Source organism: Argopecten irradians, chromosome 6, assembly GCF_041381155.1.
Source record: "Argopecten irradians isolate NY chromosome 6, Ai_NY, whole genome shotgun sequence".
NCBI lineage: Eukaryota > Metazoa > Mollusca > Bivalvia > Pectinida > Pectinidae > Argopecten > Argopecten irradians.
In genome coordinates this window covers 42,697,861-42,711,715 of record NC_091139.1, presented here as the reverse complement: position 1 = coordinate 42,711,715, position 13,855 = coordinate 42,697,861, and the positions used below count along the sequence as shown (strand labels likewise).

The window sequence follows — 13,855 nt, the reverse complement described above, 5'->3', positions numbered from 1 at the left end:
CATGTATGTGGTGTGTCGTGTGTATGTTGTGCGAGGTGCATGTTTTGAGAGACTGCGGTATATTCATGTTGTGTCTTCATGTATAGTGATGCCAAAAAGTAATCATTCTACATTTTATTTCAATATCAAATGGGTAACTTGTTAGCTCGCCATAGACCATTAATTGTTTTGTACACTTTTTTAACTTAAGGAAATTACAAATGATTTTTTCTACAATATTTGTATTTTCAAATCCCCATTCTTCTGATGAGTATAATAAAACTGTCATTACAAGTGAATAAAATATTTTCAGTTTAAAATCAACAGGAAGAGATACATTCCTTGGTTTCTTAAAAATAGCAAGCACGGATTTAATTGTTTGTTCAGCAGTTTTTTCCTTTTCTTTAAAAATGCAACCATTAATGTTAAAAAATATACCTAGATATGTATACCCTTCTTATCATAATAATTCTATATCCCATAACGTAAACTGGTGTTGTTGGGCCAATCTAAGTTTTGAGAATATTACAACTTTTATCTTTTTGATATCAGGTTATAATTTCCATGTAATCAATATTGTTCAAATCTATTTAACATTTGTTGTAGAACAGTGTCATCGGCATATAAAATGATAAAAAGTTTGGGATACATGTCAATATTATCTATAAATAATTTGTCAATAGTTGTCAGACAATTAACATTCTTTTTCCGCCAGATAAGATTCCAAGTCATCAAGGTAGATTGAAAATAGGAAAGGAGATATAAATAAGGTACCATACTGTGCCTGTATATGTTCAAGGTAAATAAACAATGTAAGCTGATCTTGCAAAATTGCCTTACAGCGTTATAATAAATGCAGTATGTCTCATTGCATTGGATGTAATTGATTTTTCAGAGTGATCAGAGAAGATTGATAGTCAAGGAGGGAAAACAAAAGATGACCTGTGTTATGGAAATTAATATTTGATTTATTTTGAATAAATTGTTCCGAAGATGATGATTAGTGTCATATATGTCATATTGTGTCATAAATTTAATTTTTTATTTATTCTTTACATTTCAAGCATGTGTATGTCATAAAAAATAAACAAATACCAAGTATATGCTTAAATCATATTAAAGTTAAATTCACAAATCACATCACTAATGTGTATTGTATATACGGAATGAAGATGATGATGGTAATTATTTGGATAAAAAATGTTTACAAAATTAACTGTATTATATATACGGAATTTGAAGATGATGATAGTAATTATTTTCAGATAAAAAACTATTACAATATTAAGCTAACACAGTTGAAAATTATTTCTTTCATTTTGTTCACACAAATTTTCCCCTGGACTGGTTCCAATTGAAATGATATTTGCATGTAGACATTCTGTAAAACATAAGGAAACAATAAATGTATTAACAGAGTAATTACTGACAAGAATTCAACGGAAGTGGATGTGTCGTCTGCACAGCATCACAAAAAATAGTTATTTACAGTTGAAAATATTGTCAATAATTAGGTGAAGTTATCCAATCCCGTAACTCTTGCAAATATTGATAGATTTTGACCAGTATCGAACCCATCTTAGATCTCATTGATATTAAGCAATACATACACCAAATTTGGTTAAAATCGGACAATAAATACTACAGTTATTGAGCAGAAACCATATTTTGACGATTTTAAAGTCCCATAACTCTTGCAAATATTGACATATTTTGCCCAGTATCAATCCCATCGAAGATCTCATTGATATAAAGCAATATCCCAAATTTGGTTGAAATTGGACAATAAATAGTTATTGAGCGGAAACCAGGGATTTATCTGTTTTGACAATTTTAAAGTCCTGTAACTCTTGTAAATATTGACGGATTTCAACCATTATTGAAATCATCCGAGATCTCATTGATATAAAGCAACTTATAAAATTTTGTTGAAATTGGACAATAAATACTATAAAAGTTATTGAGCGGAAACCATGGATTTATCTGTTTTGACGATCTTTAAGTCCCGTAACTCTTGCAAATATTGACAGATTTCAACCATTATTTAACTCATCCGAGATCTCATTAATATAAAGCACCATATAAAATTTTGCTGAAATTGGACAATAAATATTTAAGTTATCGAGCGGAAACCATGGTTTTATCTGTTTTGACAATTTTAAAGTCCCATAACTCTTGCAAATATTGACGGATTTTGACCATTATCGAACTCATTCGAGATCTCATTGATATAAAGCAGTATACTAAATTTGGTTGAAATCGGACAATAAATAATTAAGTTATCCCCAGAAACCGTTTCCCAGACGCCGATGACACCGAAGACGCCAACATAGTGATACCTAAGTGTCGCCCTTGCGTTGCAGGCGACACAAAAAGGCTGATATCATATAATCAAACTTTTTTTTCACAAATAGCAATACCAGTTTAGAGCAAATATTATTGAAATTTATTTCCTGTTGTTCTTTAGTCCTCCTGTTCTTTAAAGAGTTTTGTCCTTCATAAATTGATTGTAAAATAGCAGTTGTTATATAATGTCTCTGACAATGTGCATAAAGAAGTATAAGTATAAGCATTTGTGCATGGGCACGGTGATAAGTTATGAAAGGCGTAAAGTCTATTTTGCCGAGTAAATAGTTCAAAGAACTAATATTGTTCATACCCAAAGATGTAATCGCACTAAAAACAGTGATCATGTAGTATAGGCTTTTGTGTGATTGCATTTGTTGTAAGACTGTGCCAGGTGGTAGAGATTAGTTCCGCTCGAGTGATCACACAATGCAAGTGAGAGTCGGGAATATGGGCTGTATCCCGGAACACCTACATTTTAAAAACATCTACCAGCAAGTATCATAAAGGTAACTTTACCTGTGTGTGATCTACCTTGATTTTTTACCTGGACATATATACTATGTTTTGCATTATGGGCAAAAGGTCGTCAGATGGATTTTGGTAATTGTATTTAGAGGTATTCGTATATATTTTTTTTGCAAAAACGAACAAAAAATAACAAAGGAAAATAAAAGATATTTATCACCGATATTTTTGGCCACACAAAACAGCACTATACATTTTTTTATGTCAATATTTCTATCAATTTCGAATTAATTTCTTATATTATGGAATCTAATAAAACTTAAATAACATACGACCTTAGAGACAAACATCAGAATGTTAGAAATATGTTAGTGGAAAAATTGAAATTGAATGCATGTAGGAGGGAATCCGTCCAAATGTTCAAGATTTGTTACAACTGCTTTGAATAATCGTATATTGACATATATCCTACACTGTTCTATGTGGTTGGACAAGGAGAACACTTGTTTCATTTTTTATTTCCTACAAAAGCCCAAAATCTATTTTTTTCTAAAAATATGGTAAAGAATGGAGGTAATATACATGCACATGTACATACATGTAATATTTTACTGAGAATATACAGGCACTTAAGTTACAACTTTATAAGATAAATATAAGTTTTGTTTAATGAGGCGCTCTATGTTTTCTATACTAATATTTGAAAAATGATGTATTCGTGAGACAAAAAAGGGCACAAACCATACATGTAGTCCTTAATTAAGTTCATAAGTTATATAACCCATGACAAAATATACAGATTTTTATGAAATGTCTACTTTCTGATCAAATGGACAGCAAACTACATTGGTAAGGAGAACTAACATTTATTTTGTAAAAAATAAAATAAAAAAGATAATAAGGGCCCAATGGGCCCGAATCGCTCACCTGCAATCTGGTAATCATACATGGTTCATACTTAACAAAAAGAGTAAATAAGAATTTATATCATCCCTAAGCACATTAGAGGCCTCTTTGCCTCTTAGTTATTAAAAAGAAGTCATTTAAAGATTTTAGCCTATTTGACCCCTGTGACCTTGAATGAAGGTCAAGGTCATTCTTTTGAACAAACTTGGTAGCCCTTGATCCCAGCATGCCATAGGCCCAACATGTTACATGCCTAATATCAGGTCTCTAGCCCTCTTGGTTATTAAGAAGTTGTTTAAAGATTTTAGCCTATATGACCCCTTTGACCTTGAATGATGTCAAGGTCATTTATTTGAACAAATTTGGTAGCCCTTGATCCCAGCATGTCACAGGCCCAATATCAGGTCCCTAGGCCTCTTAATTATTAAGAAGAAGTCGTTTAAAGATTTTAGCCTTTTTGACCCCTGTGACCTTGAATGAAGATCAAGGTCATTCATTTGAACAAACTTGGTAGCCCTCTATCTCAGCATGCCACATGCCCAATATCAGGTCTCTAGCCCTCTTGGTTATTAAGGAGAAGTCATTTAAAGATTTTAGCCTATTTGACCCCTGTAACCTTGAATGAAAGTCAAGGTCATTCATTTGAACAAACTTGGTAGCCCTTGATCCCAGTATACCACAGGCCTAATATCAGGGCCCTATGCTCTTTGGTTATTAAGAAGAAGTCGTTTAAAGATTTTAGCATTTTTGACCCCCGTGACCTTGAATGAAAGTCAAGGTCATTCATTTGAACAAGCTTGGTAGTCCTTCATCCCAGCTTGTTACATGCCCAGTATCGGCTCTCTAAGCCTCTTGGTTATGAAGCAGAAGTCTTAACAAGATATTTCAGCCTATTTGACCCCTGTGACCTTGAATGAAGGTCAAGGTCATTCATTTGAACAAACTTGGTAGCCCTTCATCCCAGCATGTCACAGGCCCGATTTCAGGTCTCTAGGCCTCTTGGTTATTTAGAAGAAGTCTGTTAAAGATTTTTACCTACTTGACCCCAGAGACGTTGCATGAAGGTCAAGGTCATTTATTTGAACAAACTTGGTAGCCCTTCCTCCCAGCATGCTATAAATCAAATTTCAGGACTCTAGGCCTCTAAGTTTTGGAGAAGAAGTTGTTTTAATGGAAAAGTTGACGCCTGACGGCCGGCCGGACGACGGACACTGCACTATAGCATAAGCTCACTTACCCTTTGGGCAGGAGAGCTAAAAATTAACAAGAGGCCCAGAGGGCCTGTATCGCTCACCTGGTTTTTTGTTAGTAATTATCACAAGAATCTGACAATTAGAAAAATAAGCAAAATTGACTCCCAAAGTTTAATTTTGAATCACAACCACACAATGATGCTATTGATACCATACAAATATGCTATCCAATACATAGGTTCAGAGACAAAGTAATTTATATGAAAATAGTAGCCTAATTGACCTTTTTGACCTCGCATCTATTGCCGTTTAAGGCCCTGGGGGTCAGCCCTATCATTTGTACAATTTCAAATCCCAACCCTATAAGGATGCTACCATTGCATTATAAGTGCTCTTCCATTCTTAGTTGCAGAAAGAAGTTGTTTATATGGAAATAGCTAAATTGACCCCTTTTGACCCCACCCTTCAGGCTCCTGGGGGGGTCAGCCCCATCATTTGCAAAATTTTGAATCCAAACCCTTTAAGGATGTAACCTTTGCATTATGAGCGCAATCCCATGTTAAGTTGCAGAGAAAAAGTCATTTATATGGAAATTGACCATTTTTGACCCCGCCCCTCAGGCCCCTGGGGGTCAGCCCTATCATTTGCTCAATTTTGAATCCCCAGCCTACAAGGGTGCTACCATTGCATCATGGGTGCTATACCATGCTTAGTTGCAGAGAAGAAGTCATTTATATGAAAATAGCCAAATTGACCCCTTTTGACCCCGCCCCTCAGGCCCCCGTGGGGTCAGCCCTATCATTTGCACAATTTTGAATCCCCACCCTATAAGGATGCTACCATTGCATTATGGGTGCTATACCATACTTAGTTTCAGAGAAGAAGTCGTTTATATGGAAATAGCCAAATTGGCCCCTTTTGACCCCGCCTCTCAGGCCCCCGGGGGGTCAGCCCCATTATTTGTACAATTTTGAATCTCCACCCTATAAGGATGATATCATTGCATTATGGTGCTATCCCATGCTTGGTTTCAGAGAAGAAGTCGTTTATATGGAAATAGCCAAATTGAGCCCTTTTGACCCCGCCCCTCAGCCCCCCCGGGAGTCAGCCCCATCATTTGTACAATTTTGAATCCCCACCCTATAACGATACTACAATTGCATTATGAGTGCTATCTCATGCTTAGTTTCAGAGAAGAAGTCGTTAAATTGGAAATAGCCAAATTGACCCCATTTGACCCCGCCCCTCAGGCCCCCGGGGGGTCAGCCCCATCATTTGTACAATTTTGAATCCCCACCCTATAAGGATGCTACCATTGCATTATGGGTGCTATCCCATGCTTGGTTTCAGAGAAGAAGTCGTTTATATGGAAATAGCCAAATTGACCCCTTTTGGCCCCCCCCTCAGGCCCCCGGGGGGTCAGCCCCATCATTTGTACAATTTTCAGTTAGTAGCCCATAAGGATGCTACCAGTCAAATTTTATTGAAATCTGACCAGCGGTTATGGAGAAGAAGTCGATTGTTGACGGAAGCCGGACGACGGACGACGGACGCCGGACGACGGACGCCGGACGCTGCGGTATCCCATAAGCTCACCTCGGTCCTTTGGACCAGGTGAGCTAAAAATGATGTGAAAACTTAGGCAGCAACTAAGGGAATTAGCAAAATTGCATCTATCATGTAATCAGCTAAAATAGGAATGACAAACCTTGAAATCGAACTCATTCAACATGATATTTCCTACTTACATGCATATTTTTGTAAGTTTAACTTCTTTCCAAATCATCTTATATAAATTGGTATGGTATAAGAAGTGACTTAGAGAGTTTTATAGGTGGTATTTCATTCAATGGTGTACATATCACAGGTTTAATTCTCGAGAATATGATGTAACAAATCACATATTTTCACGACGAAGATTATGATGTCGTAAGCATGTGCATTTTACAACACACTTTTGCAGGAAATTTTCAATATGTTTTTTTCACTAATGTCTTAATCATAATAAATGTTTTATAATAAGATATTTCATCACGAGGACGATTCTATAATCACAGGAGTTTGACGTTCTGTCAATAATATATAGTATACATATATAAAAAATACTCCTATATACTATATAACAAGAGGCCCAAAGGGCCTTAACATATAGGAAATTAATTAGATATAGTGTCATGGTAGCCATCTTCGATTTGGGATCAACCAGAGATGTAAGAATACTCTGTCGGGACCATGTCAGGATCATTTCATGCAGGTTTAAGCCAGAACTTGAGAAGAAGTTCAAAATGTGTTTTTGAAAATGGCGGCCATCTTGGATTTTGGATCGACCCGAAAAATAACAACACTTTGTCGGGACCATGTCAGGATCATTTCATGCAAGTTTCAGCCAAATCGCACAGGTAGAACTTGAGAAGAAGTTCAAAATGTGTTTTTGAAAATGGCGGCTGTGGCGGCCATCTTGAATTTCGGATAAACCCGATAAAATAACAACACTTTGTCGGGACCATGTCAGGATCATTTCATGCACGTTTCAGCCAAATCGCACCGGTAGAACTTGAGAAGAAGTTCAAAATGTGTTTTCAAGATGGCGGCTGTGGCGGCCATCTTGGATTTCAGATCGACCCGAAAAATAAGAACACTTTGTTGGGACCATGTCAGGATCATTTCATGTAAGTTTCAGCTAAATCCCACCGGTAGAACTTGAGAAGAAGTTCAAAATGTGAAAAGTTAACGCACGGTTCATGGCGCACGGCGGACGACGACGGAGGAAACATGACCACTATAGGTCATCGTGCCTAAAACTTTATATTGTATATAGGAGTATTTTTTATATATGTAAACTATATGTTATTGACAGAACGCAGAACGTCAAACTCCTGTGCAATGTACATGTAATATTGATGAATTATCTAGTAAACTACTATAATTATTACTATAATTTGCATGTATAGGTAAACTCCAGTAGACAAAGTACATGTATAAGAAACTTGTATGAAACAGACAATAATTACACTTTCTTTGATCTTTTTACCTATTGTTATAGAATGTAGGCGTAGCGGGAACACACCGAAATATGTTTATCAAGAGTCAAGAGTCAAGAAGTTTTATTTAGAGTCGCATACATGAGGAACATAATAACATTAGCACTGTAGTGCTATTCTTGCGACAAACATATGTAAAAAAATCACAGTACAAACAGGTAATATATATATAGACAGACAACAATTTAACCAAAACAAGCATGCAATAGATACATAATATTTAGTTGGAAACAGCTATCACAGTTTAGCAGAAATAAGAAAATTTAATTTAAAGGTAACAAGGACATAGTCATTCAGATCCCCCGCCAATGGAGATATCAAAGCTGAAGTAAGTTTGATTGTGGAGACTTATGTGTATGAAAAAAACCCAGGAAAAAGGAAGTTGAGCTAAAGAAAAATGGAGTATAATTCAAGAAGAGCGGGACTGCAATTGTTGAATCAGGTATACAGACTTGACATTTATATTAGACTATATACACAAAGATGGGTGGAGTTTTGCAAAGTAACATTTACCATGATATTTTCAGCAATGTTTCCATGGTAACGGAAAAAGTGCAAAAAATGAAAACCTAAAAATAGCAAAAGGTACTACTAGACCATAAGAACAATGTGTCTATGAAGTTTCATGGAAATATCTCTGCTGGTTTTAGAGTTGTGCTCCGGAAACGATTCTTACACAAAAATCTGCCATTTTCAGCAATGTTTCCATGGTTACAGAAAAAAGTACAATAAGTGAAAACCTTAAAATAGCAAAAGGCACTACTAGACCATAAAACTAATGTGCCTATAGAGTTCCGTGTATATATCTCAACCGATTTTCCAGTTATGCTGCGGAAACGAACCTTGTACAAAAATATGATATTTTCAGCAATGTTTCCATGGTTACGGAAAAAGTGCAAAAAATGAAAACCTAAAAATAGCAAAAGGCACTACTAGACCATAAGAACAATGTGTCTATGAAGTTTCATGGAAATATCTCAGCTGGTTTTAGAGTTGTGCTCCGGAAACGATTCTTACACAAAAATCTGCCATTTTCAGTAATGTTTCCATGGTTACAGAAAAAAGTACAATAAGTGAAAACCTTAAAATAGCAAAAGGCACTACTAGACCATAAGACTAATGTGCCTATGGAGTTCCGTGTATATATCTCAACCGATTTTCCAGTTATGCTGCGGAAACGAACCTTGTACAAAAATATGATATTTTCAGCAATGTTTCCATGGTTACGGAAAAAGTGCAAAAAATGAAAACCTAAAAATAGCAAAAGGCACTACTAGACCATAAGAACAATGTGTCTATGAAGTTTCATGGAAATATCTCTGCTGGGTTTAGAGTTGTGCTCCGGAATTGATTCTTACACAAAAATCTGCCATTTTCAGCAATGTTTCCATGGTAACAGAAAAAATGCAAAAAATGAAAACCTAAAAATAGCAAAAGGCACTACTAGACCATAAGACCAATGTGTGTATGAAGTTTCGTGGAAATATCTGGTTTTAGAGTTATGCTCCGGAAACCATTCGTACGGACGGACAGACGGACGGACAGAACCCATTTGTATATCCCCCGCCAACTTCGTTGGGCGGGGGATAATTATGGATGTGGTAAATATTCATACCTTATTGACTGCCGTAAGTTGGAAGATTACGCCACCTTGGACATTTAGAAAATGTTCATCGTCTGTCACGCGCTATTTGATCAGTAGACAAAGTTTATCCTAAATTATGATAGAGTTGTCTTTCTTCCATTGTGTATTTACACGTACATATGACGTCGTGATAAACAAATCTCCATTTCGTCCTGAAATTTTTTTGCTCCCGAACTAATATGATTCAAATTACAAAAATCATTATTGTAACAATTTTGATGTTTGAGGTGAAATATTGATTTCATATTTTTCCGTTGCGGGATAACTGTCACTAGTATAGGGACTAAACGTGTGGGGCGAAGCTATGAAACTAGGGTGGGTTGGTATGATTAACTTTGGTTATGAAATTTCTTCTTATGTCTGGAGAACGGATTCAAAGTCACAGCTAAGAAATCTAGTACTGTTACTGTGAATCTCATCACATCACATGCGGACTATGGGATTTATAGATATGTATATGTAAGATGCATGTAAGATATGCAGTATACTCACAGTAGAAAAAAACATGGTGAAGAAATAGACTAGAGCTTCCACGAACAAGCGTCGATGTAATGCCACGAAGATACTTGGTATGAAGAAGAGGTTACTCAGGGTCAGCAGCAGAGCCGTCAACAGTAGTATCGTATCTGATTCAGCCTCAGTAGCATCGGTACAGCCGTAACCACGGTAACCTGGATAAGCAAACAAATCTTATTTAACCATCCCAGAAAATGAAACAAGACATCTAAAGATTTTCACTTCCATCATTGAATAATCTGTTTTATCCTGAGAAATTGTTCCTTTTCCTTTACTTAAAATGATGTATTGTTAGAAGTTGTGTGGATTATGAATATTTCGATCATTTTTCAAAACTTTCTGATATAACAAGAGGCCCAAAGGGCCTTAACGGTCATCTGACTACCTTGGCAATAGTAAAATTAATTATATATGGTGTTACTTTGTCAGGACCATGTCAGGATCATTTTCAATTTATTTCAACAAATTTCATTTCAAACAAGAGGCCCAAGGGCCCTAACATATAGGAAATTAATTAGATACAGTGTCATGGTAACCATCTTCGATTTGGGATCAACCCGAGATGTTATAATACTTTGTCGGGACCATGTCAGGATAATTTCATGCAACTTTCAGCTAAATCTCACCGGTAGATCTTGAGAAGAAGTTCAAAATGTGTTTTCAAGATGTTGGCTGTGGCGGCCATCTTAGATTTCAGATAGATCGGAAAATAACAACACTTTGTCGAGATCATGTTAGGATCCTTTCATGCAAGTTTCAGCTAAATCGCACAGGTAGAACTTGAGAAGAAGTTCAAAATTTGTTTTCAAGATGGTGGCTGTGGTGGCCATCTTGGATTTCAGATTGATCGGATAAATAACAACACTTTGTTGGGATCATGTTAGGATCCTTTCATGCAAGTTTCAGCCAAATCGCACTGGTAGAACTTCAGAAGAAGTTCAAAATGTGTTTTCAAGATGGTGGCTGTGGTGGCCATCTTGGATTTCGGATCAACCCGAAAAATAACAACACCTTGTTGGGATCATGTTAGATTCCTTTCATGCAAGTTTTAGCCAAATCGCACCGGTTGAACTTGAGAAGAAGTTCAAATTCTGTTTTCAAGATGGCGGCCGTGGCGGCCATCTTGGATTTCAGATTGACCCGAAAAATAACAACACTTTGTCGGGACCATGTCAGGACTTGCAATGTGTTTTCAAGATGGTGGCTGTGGTGGCCATCTTGGATTTCGGATCGACCCAAAAAAAATAACAACACCTTGTTTGGATCATGTTAGATTCCTTTCATGCAAGTTTTAGCCAAATCGCACCGGTTGAACTTGAGAAGAAAATCAAATTCTGTTTTCAAGATGGCAGCTGTGGCGGCCATCTTGGATTTCTGATTGACCCGAAAAATAACAACACTTTGTCGGGACCATGTCAGGATCATTTCAAGCAAGTTTCAGCTAAAACGTACAGGTATCTATTTTCAAGATGGCGGCTGTGGCAGCCATCTTGGATTTTGGATTGACCAGAAAAATAACAACACTTTGTCGAGACCATGTCAGGATCATTTCATGTAAGTTTCAGCTAAGTCGCACCTGTAGAACTTGAGAAGAAGTTCAAAATGTGTTTTCAAGGAGGCGCTCCTGCGGCCATCTTGGATTTCGAATCGACCCGAAAAATAACAACACTTGGTCGGGACCATGTCAGGATCATTTCATGTAAGTTTCAGCTAAATCGCACTGGTAGAACTTGAGAAGAAGTTTAATTTCTGTTTTCAAAATGGCGGCTGTGGCGGCCATCTTGGATTTCAGATTGACCCGATAAATAACAACACTTTGTCAGGACCATGTCAGGATCATTTCATGCAAGTTTCAGCTAAATCGCCCTTGTAAAAGTTGAGAAGAAATTCAAAATGTGTTTTCAAGATGGCGGCTGTGGGGGCCATCTTGGATTTCAGATTGACCCGAAAAATAACAACACTTTGTCAGGACCATGTCAGGATCATTTCATGCAAGTTTCAGTAAATCTCATAAATAGAACTTGAGAAGAAGTTAAAAATCTGTTTTCAAGATGGCGGCTCTGGCAGCCATCTTGGATTTTGAATCGACCCAAAAAATAACAACACTTGGTCGGGACCATGTCAGGATAATTTCTTGTAAGTTTCAGCTAAATCACACCTGTAGAACTTGAGAAGAAGTTCAAAATGTGTTTTCAAGATGGCAGCTGTGGGGGCCATCTTGGATTTCGGATCAACCCGAAAAATAATTACACTTTGTCGGGACCATGTCAGAATCATTTCATGCAAGTTTCAGCTAAATCGCATAAATAGAACTTGAGAAGAAGTTCAAAATGTGTTTTCAAGATGACGGCTGTGGCGGCCATGTTGGATTTCGGATTGACCTGAAAAATAACTACACTTGGTCAGGACCATGTCAGGATCATTTCATGCAAGTTTCAGCAAAATCGCATTGATAGAACTTGAGAAGAAGTTCAAAATGCGTTTTCAAGATGGTGGTTGTGGCAGCCACGTTGGATTTCGGATTGACCTGAAAAATAACAACACTTGGTCGAGACCATGTCAGGATCATTTCATGCAAGTTTCAGCTAAATCGCACCTGTAGAACTTGAGAAGAAGTTTAAAATCTGTTTTCAAGATGGCAGCTGTGGCAGCCATCTTGGATTTTGGTTCGACCCGAAAAATAACAACACTTTGCCAGGACAATGTCAGGATTATTTCATGTAAGTTTCAGCTAAATCCCACCGGTAGAACTTGAGAATAAGTTCATAATGTGAAAAGTTAACGCACGGCGGACGGCGGATGGCACACGGCGGACGACGACAGACGAAACATGACGACTATAGGTCATCGGTCAGATGACTTAAAAACATATTTTGACTTTGCCTTTTTAATGCATCACAATATCTTTTAATCCTAAGAGTGCTGTTTAATACTCATTTAAACATTGGAATTATCCGAGGTTTCAGCCCTGATTATTGAAGATAGAGAGACATTACAAAGGAAGAGGATCACAATAACAAACCATTTTTTAAAGAGAGAGAATCACAGTAAGGAAGATAATCTCTATCAAGGGAGATAATCAAATTAAAACAAGGAGCCGCAAAGCGTGGCATTATCCCCCGCTCCCCAAAGTTGGTATAAAAACCCAAATACATCAAGGTCAAAGTAACAATTATTCGAGTATGATTTTAAATGTATGCAAGTATGAAATTAAACAAGAGATCCCAGAGGGATCTTGGCTCCCACCAAAGAATGATCTATGTCTGATAATGGAAAGAGGGATCTTTTCCCTGCTTTTCAAACTTTTTCAAACACACTACATTTAAAATTTAGACAGATCGCTATAGTACTTTCTAAGAAATAGTGGTAACAAACTACAACAATGAAATCTAAGATGGCTGCCGGTTGGCCATTTTGTTTACCGATCAGTCCCGAAAGGCATTATGGATCAGTCCTTAAAGGTACTATGTACAACTAGGGTACAAGGGGAAACTATGCATGGAATTTGAGAAAGATCCCTTCAGTACTTTATGAGAAATAGCGATTACAAAATTTAACTATCAAAATCCAAGATGGCCGTCGGTCGGTCATCTTGTATACCGATCGGTCCAAAAATACAATATGCACACCTAGGGTCCTAGGGGAACCTGTATATGAAATTTGAGAAAGATCCCTTTAGCACTTTTTGAGAAATAGTGGTAACAAACTTTAACTATCAAAATCCAAGATTGACCGATCGGTCCCAAGATGCAATGTGCATA

General features: G+C 36.9%; 1 protein-coding gene across 2 annotated transcripts in view; it reads right to left on the bottom strand.

The window, feature by feature from the left end:
- The window catches only part of LOC138325961 (post-GPI attachment to proteins factor 6-like), a 65,562-nt gene that overhangs the window by 22,045 nt on the left and 29,662 nt on the right, over nt 1-13,855 (bottom strand). For both annotated transcript variants that reach the window (XM_069271996.1, XM_069271997.1), the window contains exon 9: nt 10,071-10,249. In XM_069271996.1, coding sequence (XP_069128097.1) covers nt 10,071-10,249 — 179 coding nt within the window. The remainder of the gene's footprint in view (nt 1-10,070; nt 10,250-13,855) is intronic.